Source organism: Brachycentrus maculatus, unplaced genomic scaffold (assembly GCF_059751285.1).
Source record: "Brachycentrus maculatus isolate JH-2025_06_01 unplaced genomic scaffold, ASM5975128v1 h1tg000486l, whole genome shotgun sequence".
Lineage (NCBI taxonomy): Eukaryota > Metazoa > Arthropoda > Insecta > Trichoptera > Brachycentridae > Brachycentrus > Brachycentrus maculatus.
The window spans coordinates 86350-104935 of record NW_028281233.1 but is presented as its reverse complement, the minus strand read 5'-3'; the positions used below and the strand labels follow the sequence as shown (position 1 = coordinate 104935).

General features: G+C 32.4%; 1 protein-coding gene across 1 annotated transcript; it reads left to right on the top strand.

Moving 5' to 3' along the window:
- The first annotated feature begins 1061 nt into the window (after window positions 1–1061).
- LOC148302040 (uncharacterized) lies at window positions 1062–17668 on the top strand. Its single transcript, XM_088272256.1, has 13 exons — window positions 1062–1275; window positions 1372–1765; window positions 2720–2911; window positions 3651–3865; window positions 4140–4374; window positions 4581–4798; window positions 4916–10834; window positions 12632–12889; window positions 13455–13581; window positions 14403–14653; window positions 15646–15777; window positions 17237–17356; window positions 17466–17668. The coding sequence occupies exons 1-13, from the start codon at window positions 1237–1239 to the stop codon at window positions 17520–17522; spliced, it is 8157 nt and encodes a 2718-aa protein (XP_088128382.1). The 5' UTR covers window positions 1062–1236; the 3' UTR covers window positions 17523–17668.
- Window positions 17669–18586: the final 918 nt, after the last annotated feature.

Below are 18586 nucleotides of genomic sequence, written 5' to 3'. Positions count from 1 at the left end.
CTTGGCTCTGGCCAATGTCTATACACAATGGATTCTTCCGTTCTGTGGACACGTTGTACGTGGCAATGAGGATAGCCTGGAGTGACTGGTTGTGATCGGTAGCCTGGAGGGAAAGAGAGGGAGAGGAAAATCTCCCACACCATGGACTGATCAAGTTAAGGCAGCAGCAGGCACCTCGGTGGTTGGAGCGCTACGTGCAGCGCAGTCAAGGGAAAACTGGAAAAGAGTCATGTTTTCACAACCCTCAGCAATGAGGAATAAGACGGAGAAGAATGCTTGGAATGAACACACGCTCATGGCAAATGATTTTGTCTTCATAACCATGAGAAACTTATGGACTAAACATAAGACTAAATAATCGTCATATTCCAAAATTGTTTTCGAAAAGGATTGTAGCTTTCTTTCTCTAATCAAAGGTATTAAATTTCAACTCTGAGATGTTCATACATAACATGATGGTAAAAACATGAAGCCAAAATAAAATTCAGGACAAAAGTAAATAATATCCTTTTAATAGTTTAAAACTAATATCCTAGTTATAATGGCAAGTTGATCTTATGGCTCAAAGTAAAAAGACTGCAACCCATTCAAATTATACATGCAGTAATATATAGACTCGCATAATAAAAAAATGTGATCCAGACATATCTTTTGAATCCCTTTACATGAGTTTTTTTCAAAACTACGTAGGATGGATAATTCAAACTTTATTTCTGGACTATAATTTAACCAGTTGTCAATCAATTTTTTTTAATTACCCAACGTCCATGTGACTGTGAAATCTAGCTACGGCTTATGCAACACCGTTTATCATGGCCCTACTTTGGCTTCAAATTTATAAGTTAAATAAATAAAACAAATGTAATTGTTTACAAATGCCTAATAATATGCAGTGTTTGTCGCCAAAGTGTCGCCAATTTATTATTGACTCAAAGTTCTAGCCTCACGCATTAATTTTTTTTGTATATGGCAACATCGTGTCCAGCGACGTAAGTCTATACAAATTAGTCTTTGGTCGTTACGAAAACAACTTTGGAAACGTTAATTTGATTTGAAAATTTAAACAAAACTGTCAGTTGGCCACTGGCGGCGCTTACATAAATTTGGTTTTTGGCGCTGGCTTTTTGGGTTTTGTTCGGTCAGGTGAATGAGTTAGTAAGTGAAATAAGTTATCATGATATAGTTTCATTTATTCATTCTTTAGATTAATTCGGTGTGTTTACAAACAAAATCAAAATGGAACATTACAAATGGGGCAATATAGTAACTCGCTGGGTAAGTTATCTTTCAAGTCTTCCTAAATCTTACTCTCGACGCGTCGGTTATTGAATTATTTACTCATCATCAATTGAATATCCTGCTTTCTTTCAGATAAACTGTTTGGGTGTCCCGGATTTAAGAGTAACCGGCGTGAAAGATTTAAATGTCGGTTCATTTTACAAACTAATAAAATTCTTCGATAATGTTGATGGAGAAATCGTCAATGATGGTAAACATCACGCACGTGTAGTAATATCTTTTTTAAAGAAGGAATATCCATTATTTACATCATGCCATCAGCTGGAGTCTATCGATGGAGAAGAAAATGTTCTGGTAGCGTCATTACTCCTCTATCATTCGTGTATAAAGACGAACGATGGGACTATCCGCGATGCTATGTGCCAACGATTGGGGCCAGTCGACCAGAAAGCCATAACGTTTTTCGCCGACACCTTGATGAAACACGATAATATAACTCAAAATATTCTCATGGATGCAATATCAGGTAAGATTATTTAAGCAACTCTCAATTCATGAAATACAAAAGGTGATTAACGTGTAATTTGACAACTATTATAATTTTCTATACGTAAATAGAAAGTACATATACTTGTGTTTTCAACCGTATTTTCTTTTCGTCTAACAATTACCATGTTTTGTACTGTATTGTTTGCATTGTTAAGATTATCTATAGGAGGTTTTCGCAACATGTTATATAGCCATAAATATTTAAATGTTTTTTTTTAGTATTTTTATTTTATTTAGAATTGGTTTGATAAAACATAAACACATTTATATTGTAACCTAAAAATCTGGTTTGTCAAGAGACCTAGAGCTTCTGTATCAGATCTGGGATAGATAAAAATAATATCTATCATTTTACGAAACAAAATTATTGGAGGTAAAAAACTGGAAACATGGATTTATATGCAAAGCTTCAATTGTATATTTTTATTATTTTATTTGATATTTTTATTTATTTAAATGATGTATATATTTATTTATTCATATATTTATATATAAAGTAGCAATTCAAACAAAAATACCCCATTTGAATTTATTAATACACCTGTTATTCACATATATTTTTCTGTCGATCCATTTTTCTTATATTATTTAGAAAATCCTGTGCTTTTTGGGTACAATACCATTTAAGCAAAGCTTCATCAGCATATGTATGATCGATGATATTTCCTTTTTTTGTGTCCGTGGTGCTCTTTTCATATGCAGAAAATAAAATCTTCTTTTTCCACAATTTTATAGTGGATCATAAAAACATTTTACACACTTCAATTTTATTCACGACACATTCTATTTCATGAATAATTTCCACCTTTTCATGAATTGAGAGACACTTGCTGTTGTTAGTAAACATGCTTATAATTTGAGGTTTTTTTTTTAACTAACCTGCACTAACCTGTTATTTAATAGAAAGAAAGTACATATGAGTGTGTTGTAGAGGTGTCGCAGAGTGAACCATCGCCGATGCGGTTGGTCAACCCCCCCGGGGTCAACGTCAGCCCCATGACTCCGACAGGGCAGCGCTTCCGGTACATATTCAACATGAAGGCTGCTCTGGAATCGGAGCGCTTCGACCGGGCCTATCTGCAAGAAGAACTGGAGAGGCAGACGGTCAGGCGTGAGGAATTGGGTGTGTTGAACATTTTGCTGTCTTACTAACACAAATGGAATTATATATATCGAGGACTTAGAAACGATACGTGGAGGTGTAAGAGCTGTAGCAATGATAATTTGACGCAATAATTTAATCAAATAGGAATAAAATTCAATTTCCCTCCCCTTTACCAATTTCTTCGAGGTTGGCTTCAGTCATATTTTTGAACTTCCTGCTCTTTGTGTCGGGTTGTCGTTCTGTGGTTAGTGGGGCGGACTCTTGAGTCAGAGTTTCGGAGTTCGATCTCTACCACAATTTGATACCTATATCTAATAATGAGCCGCTTAGGCTCACAGAAATAGTATGAAATTGATTTTTTTGTAAATAATAAAAAAAGCAAATATTTCTCTTTCTTTTAGTTAAAAAAAGTAATTTTTTGAGCTTTAACAATTCTTATTAAAATAACTAGTACTATCTGTTGAAATAACGAGATATAGTAGAGCTGGAACCTTTTATCTTTGGAAATCTATTTATTATTAATGACAATTAGAGTTTCATCCACAGAAACTCTAACCTCACTTCGAACTCGCATTTAAATTGTTTTGTGAAATGAATTCTGAGATTAATCATTTCTAAAATATTATTTTTCAATATAAGTGTAAGGACACCTTGGTTTTGTATAAATTTTTGATAGTTGACCGGCCAAAAAGTTCTCTTGATGAAAACTGGCTCTTTCATTTGGGAAGAAATATAATTTGCATTTTTGTTTTTGTAGAAAAGCAGAACGCTCTCTATCACGGTGAGATTAATAGATTGAAGGCCGAGTTACTTACATGCTCGACACACAGTGAGAGGGGAGAATCTAGGGGCGCAGAGGGAGAGGAAATGGCTAGACTCCGATCAGAACTTCAGAAGACGTACGAGGAATTACTGAAAACTGAGAAGGACCTTGACAATGTCACCGAAGAGAGGGACAATCAACAAAAAAGAGTAAGATTCAACAGCCAAAATTAGGCATTTTCACGAGGCTAACTTAAAAAAATATATTGCACCAAGCCACGGCAATATTGGATTTATGTAAATAGTTTTTATCAAGACAATGGTGTGTCCCCGAGATTGGCATGTCATCTATTGGCTTATTATAATCGCTCATTCCTAGTCAGTTGAATGTAAAATCTTGCAGTGAATTTTGTCATTCTGGCTTCGTCTTAATATCAATGAATTTCAGTTGAATTAATAAAAATATATTTTTTCCTTAACGCAGATTGGAGGGATTGAAAAAGACCTGTCGGAGTATAAAAGTCGTATTAAAATTCTGGAAGATACCAAGGAAGAGATGTTGGTGCAGATTAATGAAGATGCCTCGCTAATAACAAACTTGAGAAAAGAATTGGCAGAATTTAATACATTCATTGAACTGCAACGGAAAGAGCACCGCATGAATGAAAGCATCGAATATGATGAAGATAATTTGGACCTCAGGAAAGTTTTCAACTCTTGTAAGTTTCAAATAGATTACACAAATGTTTAAGCATTGCTTATTTGCTGATAAACCTCAGTAGGGGCTTTCAAAATCTACCTCGATCGGCTGGTAGTGTAGTTCTTAATGTCAGTTATTATGCCGCGTGTTAGGACTTCTTGGTCACATTAAATAATCTAAAAATTTAGTCTTGTCATCTTATTATTTTTATTTTTATCTTTTCAGCTTTAAACAGTACAGTTGAAAATTTGGGTAATGCTGTCATCGATGTCCAGTTAAAAGAACAAATAGATCAAAATCTTTTATTGACTAACCAGTTAGACGAACTCGCTAAAGAGAAAAATACAATGGATCACCAACTTCAAGTATTAGCGGAGCATCTGGAAGACTCTAAAACCGAATGTCATATTCTTTCCATATCCAATACACAACTGAAAAATGAAGTGAGTATTCGTGCATTTATTTGGGCATAATCTCAAATAGTTAATATATGGTAAAATATTTAGGCTTTTTAATTACCATTGGACAGCTTTTTAGTATCAAATACGTTTTATTTGTAGGTGGACCATTGCAAAGCAGAATCAGAAAAGTCCCATCAAGATCACGTTCGGGTGATGCGTAGTTTTTGTAATAAAGTCGAAGAATTAAATACAAAGTTGTCGGATTCGGAAAACCAATTGAAAATACTGAGACAGAATCTTCAAGACTCTAATAATTTGGTTGATGAATTAACGAATGAAAAATCTAATTTGATCGATTCTAATAACAATGTGACAATTGAACTTACAAAATGTAAAGAACAAGTTGGAGATTTAAACGAAACCATACAACAAATCTCGAAAGAAAAATTAAATTGTGAATCACAAATAACATCTCTGAAAAAAAGGTTATCTCGCAAGCAGGAAAAACTAAATGACAGAAAGAAAGATATCGATTTGTTGGAAGGCAAAGTTTCAAAATTAGAGTTAAGCTACTCTTCTGCGTCTTCTACAATTGAAAAGTTCAGGCAAGATGGAGAACAAAAAGCTTCGCAAATCGACTCTCTAACTCGATTACTCAAAGATTTGGAAAAATCAATCACCAACGAGAAATGTGAAATTGAAAACCTGCAAAAGCAAATAACTACAGAGACAGTCAAATCCTCAGACTTATCACGACAATTGGAAAAATCTCTACATCACAATGAAGTTATGACTGAAAAATTAGCCGACTTCGAAATGAAATTGACTGAAGGATCTAGCAAACTGCATAAAATGGAGAATGAGTTAATTAATAATGAAGTTTTCCAAAAAAAAATGGCAGCTACCATATCTGACCTGACTGTAAAAGAACGTGAATTACAAAATAAAATAAGTGAACAAAGTCTTATTTATGAAAATACACTACGTGAAATCAATAACAAAAACGATGAAAATCATAACTTAAGCGTGCGAATATCTGCGTTGCAGATAGATTGTTCTAATTTACAAGAATCACTGAAATATCTTGAAAATGAAAACCTGTCGAAAGAGTCAAGAATAAGTAATTTGACCGCAGAAAAAGACTGTTTGGATGCAGAAACCATTAAGCTGCGAGATGTTCAAAATGAAATGGCGTCTACTATTACTATTTTAATAGCTAAACAAAATGATTTACTTCGTCACATTGAGGAGCAAAAATGCACATTTGAAACCTTAAAAAACAAAATGACGTTGCAAAATGATGAAAATAATCAATTAAAGTTAAACATATCAGAGTTAGTAAATAACGTTTCTCATCTCAAGGCACATTTAGTTGAGGTTCAGAAGGAAATTAAAGAAAAAGAGCAAGCCCTATCATATTTGGCCACTGAAAAGGAAAATATCATAGTCGAGATGAGGCGAATGGAAGACCAACAAAATCATTCCCATCAACTCTTGAAAAGTGAGATGGAGATAAAAATTACTGAAAATAACAAATTAACCGAGAAAATATCAAAACTGGATAGTAATATTATGCATTATGAAGAGAAAATTGTAAGCTTACAAGATGAGATAGCGACAAAAGAACAATTATTTAAAACATTGGCGACCGAAAAGGAAAATATATTTGCGGAGAAAATAAAAACTGAAGACCAACAAAAACGTACTTCCCTACAGTTACAACATGAACTGGAAGACAAAAGTGATGAAATTAGTCTATTGACTCTCAAAGTATTAGATTTGGAAAAAAATGCTGAATCTTACAAAGAAAATGTAAACCGTTTACAAGAGGAAATTGAGACAAAAGAACAGACACTTACTGAGTTGTCTGCACAAATAGATGTGTTCTTAAATGAAAAACTTACAATTGAAGCTGAAAATCAACAACTTAAACAACATTTAAATTTGGAACTTACGAACAATATTAAGTTAAATGAAGCTGTATTCGATAAAGATAAAATTATCGAAGAAAATGTGCGCTGTGCATCTTTGAGTACTACAGAACTAGTAAAACTAAAAGAACTGTTGCAGTTAACCGAAGGGAAACTAAAATCCGCCCGAGAGGAATCTCATTCCGATAAAGCAAAGTATCAAGAAACAATCGATAATCATTTGTGTAAAATGAATGTGACAGAACAATTAGTGACAAAAATGGAAAAAGAAATTTCAGAACTCTCAGAGAAAAACGTGTCACTCATCGGTGAATTAAATTCAGTTATCAGCGATAAATCCGAACTAGAAATGTTCAACAAAACCCTTTCTGAGAAGCTAGTTAATCTAGAAGAAGGAATTGTTCAATGCAAAAATAAACTTCAATTGAAAGAATCTCTATTGGAAGAAAGTGATGCAAAGAAGCGTGAATTATTCGAAACAAATGATATTCTATTGAATGATGTGCTGTTGCTGAAAACAGAAATGAATTCATTAAATGAAAAGAAATTAGAAATACAAAATTCGGAAAATTTGCTCTCTGAGAAGTTGAATAATTTAGAAAATGAAAAAAATTATGAATTTACAACCCTTTGCCAAGATAAAATGAAACTAGAGGAAATCGTTAAAAACTTGGAAACAGAAATAGAAAAATGTAATTCCTCTTCAGAAAAAATACTACAGGAAAAAAATTATATTATCGAATCCATGAATCTTCAATTTGAAAACAAATTGGCAGTTGAACAGAAAGCGGTTTCAAATTTATATAGGGAGAAAATAGAAATAGAGCAATCATTGAAACAATACTCTGATGAAAATTGTAAATTAAATGAAGAGAAGTCGCATTTAACATCAAATATTGACCAAAATAAAGTTACAATTTTGAAATTGGAAACGGAATTGGAAGATGTGAAAACTAAATTTATTAATTCTGGACAGCGACAGTCCCAGATGGAGGAAAATATATCTCGTTTGAAATCAGAGATTGAAACTTGTCAATTAGATATTCAAAAGAAAGATATACTGCTTGATGATTTATCTCGAGAGTGTGACCGGTTAAAAAGGGTTAATGTAGAGACAATGGCATCATTTACTGAAGCCAATGAAAAATTGACAGAAAATTATAAACAAAAAGAACATCTCGCTCAAACCGCGAATCAAGCGTGTGAAAGGGAAAGAGATGATAAACAAGCGGCTTTGGAAAATTTGAAAGTAGAGCTTAAAACGGTGGAAGATGATTTACACGTAAAAATAAAAGACCTAGAATTGTTAACAAAACAAATTGAGAGTTTGCAGTCTGATTCTACTTCTAAAGATGAAGTTTTAAATACTCTGAATCGTGAAAAACTTGATTTAGAACATATTATTACAGAGCAAGCATCCAAATTGATAACTCTAAATGAACAAGTGGATTCACAAAATGCTGAAATATTTAAAAACGAATCCGTCATTAAAAATTACCAATTGGATATAGAGAATTTAAATAAATCAGTTAGTGCCATGGAAATCCAAATAAAAAAGCTTGATACTGACAAAGTTACCATTCTGGATGAACATGAAGCTGAAATCCTGGAATTGAATAATATTCTCAAAAAGAAATCATCCGAAATAGAGCATTTACAGAATCTGAACGAAAAATTACGAATCCAAATAGAGGCTTTCGATTGTGAAATGAAAGAAAATAAAAGAGAAGTCGGTGCGTTAACAGAAAAAGTAATGTCGATCCGAGAATTATCCGATGAACTCCAGACGTCAAAACTTGAAGAAACTAATCTGAAATTAAAATTGTCAAATTTGAATGATAACTTCGAAAAGTGTACAAATCAATTGAATATCCAAAACGATGAATTAAAAATGAAAACTAAAGAGGCGGATTTTTATAAACAAGAAATCAATATTCTCAAAGTGGTCGTCTGTGATAAAGATACAAAATTGACTAGGTTAGAAGAAGAAATTGAGGCCGTTTCAAAGGAAAATACCATTTTGCTCCGAGAGAAAACAGAATTAGAGGATTTAATTGACGGCGTTAAGTTGGAATTATTAGATGACACCAATGTGGAGGATTGTAATAATGCTAATTCTGAAAATTTTGATTTCAATTCATTAGATTTTGATAGTGCCCTTATTAAAAATGAATTGGCAAGTAAAAAGGAAGGAGAAATTCCAAATTCCAATAATGTTGACAACATCAAATTGAAATTGATTTCGCTATGTAACTCGACTGAAATGATTTCTAAAACATGCGCCAAAACCATCTTACAGAAGGACGAATCTATTATTAAGCTGACAGAAGAGTGCAACTTCTTTAGAGAGCGCATCGATGAACTCCAAACTGTCAGTGATAATCTCCGAGAGGAACTCCACTGTGCCGAAGAACAAAACGATAAGCGGCACAATGATTTAGTGGAATTATCTGCTAAAATTACCCAATTAGATGAACAATTATACGCAGCCAATGAGCAACTATACTTATCCAAGCAAAACGAACAAATGCTACACAAAACAATATATTCCAAAGTACAACAGTTATCTGAGTATTTGGGAACAAATAAAGAGAATAATATACTTATTGAAAAATTAAAGGGTTTTGAAAATATGTTAAGTAAAATTTGGGAAGTTGTATGTGAAGCCATCGCGAGATTAAGAAATATCAGTTTACCCATTGAAGGAGACCTTTTTCCTCTGAACGTTCAAAAACCTCTCATGGACTCGCTAAAAATTCTTGAAAGTGTTCATTTAGATAGTTCTAAAAATATTTTCAATATGCTGGCTACGGTGTCTAACTCCATAGATTATGTGGAAAACTATGTTGACAATCTTTGCAAGATGATCGTTTATTTGGTTAAAGATAGAATTACTTGTAGAGACTCACTCTCTGTGTTAGAAAAACAGAAATCCTCCATTTCTGCCGAGTGCCAGGAGTACAAGAAGAAATACCAAAGTGCCAGCAGTGAAATGGAAAGTGTTACCAAGAAACTAACCGAATTGGAATATATTAAAGCTCTTAACAATTCTGACGCTATAACCTCGACAGTACAATCTATAACCGAATCACATCTGCCTTCACACATGGAAGAATTAATAAAAAAGCTGGGTGAAAATGAATCCCGATTAATGAAAATCTTTTCGCTACGAGAGACACGTACTAATAATATTAATGAATTAAAAGATTCTCTGAATAAATTAAGCGAAAACTTTTACAATTGCCTCGGTAATAAAATAGCTTTTAAGGATTACTTGAACAGATATAAAGATATTGAAAAAGAAATTAACACACTCGAGGTCTCCAACAGTCAGCTTTTTGAAAAGATTGGAAAGTTCTCCGCAGATTTTTACTCATCTTTCACTAAATGTTTACAATCTTACAAGGACTCTGATAGTTTAGATAGTTCTGAGTCGGCGCATGATTTGTCCATTTTCAATTTTGAAGATGAATTGGGATCAATTGAATCCATGAATAATTCTGTTCAAAATAATATTCAACAAATTCAAATGTCTATTACAAAAATTAAATCTTCAAAGACACAGAATAGCGCGGACATGCCTTTATTTATCTCTGCCGACTGTAAGAAACTCTCAGTTTATGAGCAACTACAAGACCTAGTAGAAAAATATAACTTAATGGAAGAACATTTTAGTGTTTGTGAAAAAGCAAAATCATCCGCTATCAAATCATTTAAACAGTTACAAGAACATAATTCGGAGATAGAAAACGAAAGAAACGAACTAGAGAATAAGGTGTTCGCTTTACGTAAAGTTTTAAAGGAGATGGAATGCAAAAATAGTAGTTTGATTTTAACCAACGAAGAGTTCAAGCATTACCGAGACCAACACGAGACCTTAATAAACAATGAAAAAGATTTCAATCGTAAAATAATGGCCGAAAATACTAGCCTCAAAAATCAAATTTTCACTTTATCCCGCAAAGTTGACGACATTCACTCGCAGTACAAATCGGAATTAGACCAACTAAAACATGAAAAGGAGAGACTCGTTTGTGAGAATCAGAAAGTGAAAAGTAGATGTGTAGATGGCGAAGATACAAATCAGTTAGTTACGGATATGCGGAATGAATACGAAGATAAGTTGACTAGAATGAAGCAAAAAATGGTCAGTATATGTCCCTTGGTGATTTTTATACTCGCGTATCAAGTTGTGTGGTGGTTAATATTAACGATTTATTTTAAAGATGATTTTTAACAAACCTTGACTATATTATGTTAGTATGCATTATAAATTAATTGTAATCATATTTTGTCTATAAATATTGTGATCCTTATTTTTTTAATTTTAAAGAAAATTTTAAAACTAATAAACTATGTGCAATTTTAAATTTACGTGCAATATGATAATTGTTAATCCAAAGAACTAATATTTATATATTAATAAATTGTTTATGCTTAATAAGTTTTTATTTATTTTAATCACATAACAAATGTACATATAAATATGAAATTTATCTTTAATATTAACCATTTTGGTAAAGATATTTGGAAATTTAGTTTTTTTTAAATTGTATCTATGATGAGTCAGAGTTCTTTTTTTTCGGTGATATAACCAAAAACTTAATTAAGTACCGAATTCTTCGCCGTATCTTGCAAATCCTTAGTTAATTTGGTTTTTGTATTCCTTCACTCAAAACTGATCACCCTAATCAGTGCACACATCTGGTCACATATTGCATATTTCTAACTGCTGATATATTTGATTATTTGACATAAAAAACTTTAGTTAGAAAGAAATATAAACCAAGAAAAAGTCATCAATAATGTGTATTGAATCCTAATCTGTTAACCGAATTAATGAATACCTATGAAAACGGATCTGTCCTATCCCTGATTCTTTAAAGGTGCTAAAAATTAAATTAGCATCATAAATGGTTGACACGTGTATCTACCATTTACAAGTTGGGTATGTAATGTCACCATTTTTAATAGAAGTGTTCCAACATCCCAATGACACAGAAAATGTCCCGATATTTAGTTGAAAATCTCACTTTCGATCTGTACACAGATAAAATTGGTAAAGTTTTGTTTTGGTAAAAGTATTGTTACAAAAAGAATTGTGATTTTTGGGCTATTTTGTTCAAAGTATCATGCCATTCTGCACAAAACAAGAAACATATTTGATCACCGTAAAAGATGTCGGAAATCGAGTGAAATGGCATTTTACAAAATAGGTATCGTATTTATTTGACTCGAGGCGCAATTACCAACTTTCAAAGAGACACTTTTGATTAAGTGAAAAATATTACATTTTCATATTTTTTGTATGACAATTAAAAGGATAATCTTTTAAGAAATAAAGAAATGATTTTGTAAAATTTACCATTTAAAGTATAGTGTAGTTTATTTGCAATCAAATAAAATAACATTGAAAATGGCAAATTATATGACAAAAGCAATTTATATGTTTGTGGACATCGCCAAGGAGACTAATCCTCAAATGTGTTGGAAGGCAAAAGCTGTGTATTAAGAGGTACTTGCCTATTATATACATATTTTTTTTTGTATTTTCCTGAATCATTGGTTAGCATTTCTTTTAATTATTGAAACATATATTTTCTTAACACGTTAAAGGCCAACACTAAAATTTGTCAGTTTTGAAATTCATAAAAACAATCTTTTCATTAATTTATGTATTTTCATAATATGTATTAAGTTTATTTAATTTTTTTATTTAACGATGGGTTCCATAGTTTTTTAATATAGCTCTTGATTGCATTTTGAATAAAGCTCTTGATTGAGATCACTGGTGCCCCCCACGGTGCTGCGGTCCACTACAGGCGAGGTCACCAGTGCCCCGTGTAGTTTAACATGTTAAAAATTAACTATTAAAGAAGTAGGGAATTTATGCTTAATTATCCCAAAATTTGATAAATAAATTAATTGTAATTGTTTTTTCTAGAAACAACTTTACCAAGAACAAATTTCTGCGCACGCAGAAAAACAAAAAGAAGAGACGGCTAGTTTAGAAGCATTGTGTAAAAAGTATAGTGAAAAAATAAGTCGATACGAAGTCCATGTGAATCATCTTATGTTTGAGCAATGGAAAGTCGGAGAAAAACTGCTCAATGAAAAGAAAGAGAATGACGAACTGCGCAAGAAACTCGCAGAACAATTAGGATCACAACAGTCAATCAATTCTATCAGCTCTACTATAAGTGTAAGTACGAGCAGATAACATTATTCCGTACACCGTATTTTTAGGTTTTCTTCGCATATTCAATAGTCACACACAATACAAAAATGTAGGCTTTAACATGTTGACTGCCAACTACGAGATAACTCGTAGATTGCGTTCTTTGCTAGGACGCCGACTACGAGTTATCTCGTACTGTGTTTACTTGCCATATTTGTGCAGCTACAATAAAATTCGTAGTATCAGTGCTAATATGGATAGATGGCGCATGGGAAGAGAGCAAAAAATCAATGCTGGCTTACATGAACAGAAAATTTATTAATAAATGAATAGAAAATATAATTATAAAAAAAAATTACTCAAAATCAAGAAGTAAAATAATATTTTTATAGAATTGGCTTTTAAGGCCGGAATTCTGAAAATTGCCGTGGCAGTCAATGTGTTAATTTCTGAATGCATTTCTTGCAAAAGCTACAAAATCTTATTTCAGAAAAAAACATAACACCGAAGAATATCAGTTCCTCTTTATGCTCAGTGCAGCGGTTTTGTCTAATGGTTCAATTAGTAAAATGAAATATATTTTTTCTAGTTACCTCATACTAAAACAGAAATGCGGAGAAATACAATTAGTACCAGACTTCCTCAAAAAAAACTTGCTCCGTCACCAATAAAGGAGAGATCTGCAACATCAAAACAACCTGGTGCTAATAAAGTCGGTAAGTTTGAACATCTTACTGACGAGACATTACATCAAATGCATATTTAGGAATTACAAAGAACATAATATAAAACAAAGTAATATAAACAAAATGAATCACATGAATAAGTAGTGAGGTTTTTTTAGGTACAGTAATATCCCGCTTAATGACACCCCTATTTACGCTGTTTTGGTATAATGCTGTTTTAATAGCGCGGTTCAGTGATTCACTGAGGAACCGAAAAATACAATACATATTTTACTCAGGGATTTCCTAATGTTTTTTATATATCACTCACTCCTTTCAACAACGTCTTATATAAAAAAAACTTGATTTTTCAGGAGATTGTTTTTAAAGTTTAAAAATTTAATAAAATGTATTAAAAATTAATATCAAACCAACTTTTTCTGTGTAACATATCTTTTAAGGTAAAACAGAATGTTTTTTCTCGATTTGAAAAATATTTAGTTTATTTAAAAAAATAATTAAACGATACATTTTCTTCAAAATGCAAAAACAACACTTTCTGGCCTGTAGCGGGTAAATATTAAGTCAAAAATATGCCACTTTTGCTGGGTTATAGTACATTTTCTAGGCATTCTGAAAACATGCACAACTGAAAATTGTCGATTTTTGATATATGATATTGTTGAAAGGAGTGAGCCATATGTGAAAAACAGACTCTGCTTAGCGCGGGTAATGCGTCCCAGCAAAATATCGTGCTAAATGAATCAGCATACGTAGATTAATTCGACATAACTTGACTTTTTCGGAGAGGGGCTTCGTCGCGTGGACGAATGTTTAGTTATCTAGGGTTAAGTTTGGGTTAACTTTTTCAGAGTCCGGAGGCCTTCACATGTCCGACGAGGAGGGTGAGGTGTTCGACAACACGTACTTGGCGGAGCTGAGGAGCGGGATGTGTGAGCCGCGGGCCAGCAGCACGGCGCTGTCCGGCCAGCACCTGACTTCGCAGCCCAAGGACAATCGGCTCTCGGAGCTGCAGTGGCGCAACTCTCTCTGCCTGCCGCACCTCAAGAGCTCCTACCCGGCCGAAACCCAGTTCCGCCGGTTTAAGGAAGAGGACATAAAGGTACGTACTGTAGGAAAAATGTTATCTTAACCTTTCCCTCTCGGTGATATGTATTTAAATTTTTGGGTAATATAACCAAGGTTATTGGATTGAGTTCTACCTTTATTTACATATATCATAGTCGTACAGGAGAAAGTGACCAACTAACAAAACGTAAAATGTCCAGGAGGGCCATTTAAGTCACTTTGCTTAGCAAGAAAACAAACATCAATGCAGTTAGTTCTTTTTAACATGTCAATATATTATACTTCCAAGTTTAAAATCGCTTTAGGATTTTTTCAGGGCAATATTAAGCTAATAAGATATCAAATAGTCAATGATCACGTTTTTGTAAAAAATGCACTTGGTCACTTTCTCCTGTATGACTACAATATATGAAAATATGTGACGCGTTTCGTCTTACTAAGACATTATCAAACACTTAAAATGTATTCGTCATATATTTACAAATAAAAGTAGAACTATATCAAATAACCTTGTTTAATTTTGGATATATGTATTACACAAAAAATTTAAATGGATTTCTACCAACTGTCTGCAGTTACAATAAATAGATATGTATTTACTTCAACTTGACTTTAAAAATGAGAATGTCAATATAAAATACAATAGATACGGGCTCATAATTTTTGTATTCCTCCATAATTTAATTACGTATTACATAAAATTATTATCATATAAGTTATTCATTTGCAGTGACAAAAACAAATAATTTATGAAAATATTGGGGATAGAATGAATGTCCAAAAAAGATAGAATGTCATCATATCCTACCTATTTGATTTTTAATCTTACAAATATATTATCATCAAATATGACACAGTGTTAACTCAATTAACTTCATAAAATTCATTCGAATGGCGCTCTATTCCCTGGTTATGAATAATATGTAGAATTGTAGGTGCTGTGAATGTTTTAAATTAATCTTCAAGATCTACAAATGAAGAAATAAATTAATAATTGATTTATTTTTTATAAAAATATCTGTGCAGACAGGGACCATCAACTTAGATGACAGCATAACTGTAGAAAGGCCACGAACAAAGAAAGAAGCGGGGCAAACATCATATCACAAACCAGGGCCGCCAACACCCAGCAAAAATGGAGGGAGATTATCATTGCAGGTAATTTTATTTATCAAAAATATTCTCTGCTTGTTATATGGACAAATGTATACATATACATAGGGTTTTCCATAGATTTATATTATCCACTGACACTTCGTTATGGAATTGCATTTTAACATATTATTAGATTAAAACCAATATTTTTAGCTTTTCCACTTTATTTTTATTTGACCAGCGACCGGGTTTCGTCGTTACCGACATCATCAGACTGGTGGGAGGCTATACAAATCGTTATGTTATATATAAAACAAGGCAGGAGTTGATAACCATGATTTGATATAATTTTGTTCAGAAATTAATTTAATTTGAGCGAATTTAAGTATTGTATGATATTAAAAATATTTTTTATAAAGGTTTTTTTGTATTGAGAGCACGATTTTATATAAAGTTATAATAGATTTGCATTTTTTGTAAAAGAATTTAAATTATGTAACGAAGTATCAGGAACTGCTGGTTGACGGCTCCTTCCTCTACGCTGCGGTTGCCCGGGGAAGTCCGAAGTTCTCTGAAATGTAAATTTCCCGGCAGTCATTTCTTATCGACAAGACTCTTGCCTTGTTTTATATATAACATAACAATTTGTATAGCCTCCCACCAGTCTGATGATGTCGGTAACGACGAAACCCGGTCGCTGGTCAAATAAAAAAAGTGGAAAAGCTAAAAATATTGGTTTTAATCTCATAATATATAGGGTTTTCCATTTAGAGTGTTACAATTTAAAAAAAAAAAACAAATTCTAAAAAAATTATTGAGTGAGACACAATTTTTTTTATTTAAAAGGTTACATTACGCCATTATGTATGAAAAATAACGATGTTCGTGTGAGAACCACGACTTCTCTGGACATACTGCATTCTATCAACCCAAATTTACATCACTTTTTCACATAAATTTGGCCGTATTTCAGCAATAGCATGTTCAATATTGTCCTGTTATTGCTCAATTATTGTTGGATTACCATACCCTTGAATTAACATAACGTGAATTAACATAACCCCACAGAAAGAAATCAAAATGTGTTGAATCACAAGATCTGGGCGGATAATTGATTGGACCATTTCGATAGTGAGTCCATTAACTGAATAATGTCTTTCATGAATTATTCTTAAATTTCTCATAGAATTCGCAAATTGGCACTGATTTTGGATATAACAATTTAATAATTTCTGAACGGTTTCAAGCGTTTATCTTTCGATAAGAATCTTCAACAAATAATAAACAGTTTTGTCATTATAACTATTTAAAATTGTATCGTTGCTATTGAAAAACTCTTTATTTTGTTTATTACAAATGCAGAGAGACACATTGCAGTATTATTTTTATTTGATTCATCTCAAAAATATGTAACTTAAGAAACTATTAAATTGATAAGATCACTGGTTTAATCCACGAAAATTATATGAAAATTATTTAAAATGTTTGATACAATACGATGTTTCTGTGTTTTTACCATCAGGGCAATGATCTCCGGGAACCATTAAAGGAACAGAATGACAATACTAAGAAAGCGACAACACCATCCCGTATCAAGTCTCTGTTCATGGGGAACACTTCCAAATCGTCATCAAGAGATGAGGTAAAATTAAAATTATAAAATCATATTATAATCAAAAAAATATAACCAATTTCAAAATATTTTGTGTCTATTTTGGTTTTAATTTCTAATTTCTGTTTTTCATTTCCAGAATACGTTTGGAACACCGAAAGGAAGAAGATTGAGCATTTTTAGAAAACCAAGATAATTTTTGCCCATGCCATTTAAACTTCTTGATATATTGTGTCGGTTATGGGATTGAGAGCTTAACTAATAAACCATTTAATGCGCTTATAATAAATTCTTATTGTACTGACCCCTTTCCTGGCAAAACATTGCGTAGACTAGGTAAAGTTCCTGATGTTTTAGAAATCTTCTATGAATTAATATGTACATCTTTTGTAGTTGATAGCTATTTTGTAACTTTATAACAGTGTTATTAGAGTCATTTTTGCAATATAGAAACTACACATCTTAAAGCAACACTTAAAGAACATGCGTAAGATAGGTCACTTTTATGTAATGGTCGGATTCCGTGAACTGAATATAAAAAAACTATTCATAAATGGATCATGGAAGTGGGTAGATCTGAAATAGATCGCATCATTTGGCCATGTAGTATTTGAATGCATGTCGTAAACAATTTTATAAATAAATACAGTGGAACCTTTCATAACGAGTATAATTCGTTCGAGAATCTTAGTCATTAAGCGAAACATTTTTTGTTTTGACTTGCATGGAAGTCCCGGCTCACAAGTGAATGTCGTGAAAAGGGGACTTGTTATGCAAAATGTCGTTAAGGGAGCAGCAACTTTTTCACTTTTTTTTGCTTGCTATGCGGATTACTCGTTATGAGAGGTTCCTCTGTATTGTAAACTGGAAAACTCACCGAGGGCACATTATTGTAATTCATTATGTGTATAATGAAATAAAAATAGTCAAATAAAGATTCTAATGGCAACATTCACCCGAGTGATAAGCATACTAAAGCTAAATCGCTAAACAAACTCAATATGTGGGTCGCATATCGCTCACTCCTTTCAAGAACGTCATAAATCAAAAATCGTCAATTTTCAGTTGTGCATGTTTTCGGAATGCCCATAAAATGTACTATATCCCAGCAAAAGTGGCATATTTTAAACTTAATATTTACCCGCTACAGGGCAGAAAGTGTTGTTTTTGCATTTTGAAGAAAAGATATTATTTAATTATTTTTTTTAAATATACTTAATATTTTTCAAATGGAGAAAAAACCTTCAGGTTTTACCTAAA

Coding starts and splice junctions, on each gene's coding strand:
- LOC148302040 (XM_088272256.1), top strand. CDS start 1,237: ATGGAACATTACAAATGGGGCAATATAGTAACTCGCTGG. Junction 15,778..17,236: donor GAGGGAGATTATCATTGCAG/GTAATTTTATTT, acceptor TTTTACCATCAG/GGCAATGATCTCCGGGAACC. Junction 17,357..17,465: donor AATCGTCATCAAGAGATGAG/GTAAAATTAAAA, acceptor TTTCATTTCCAG/AATACGTTTGGAACACCGAA.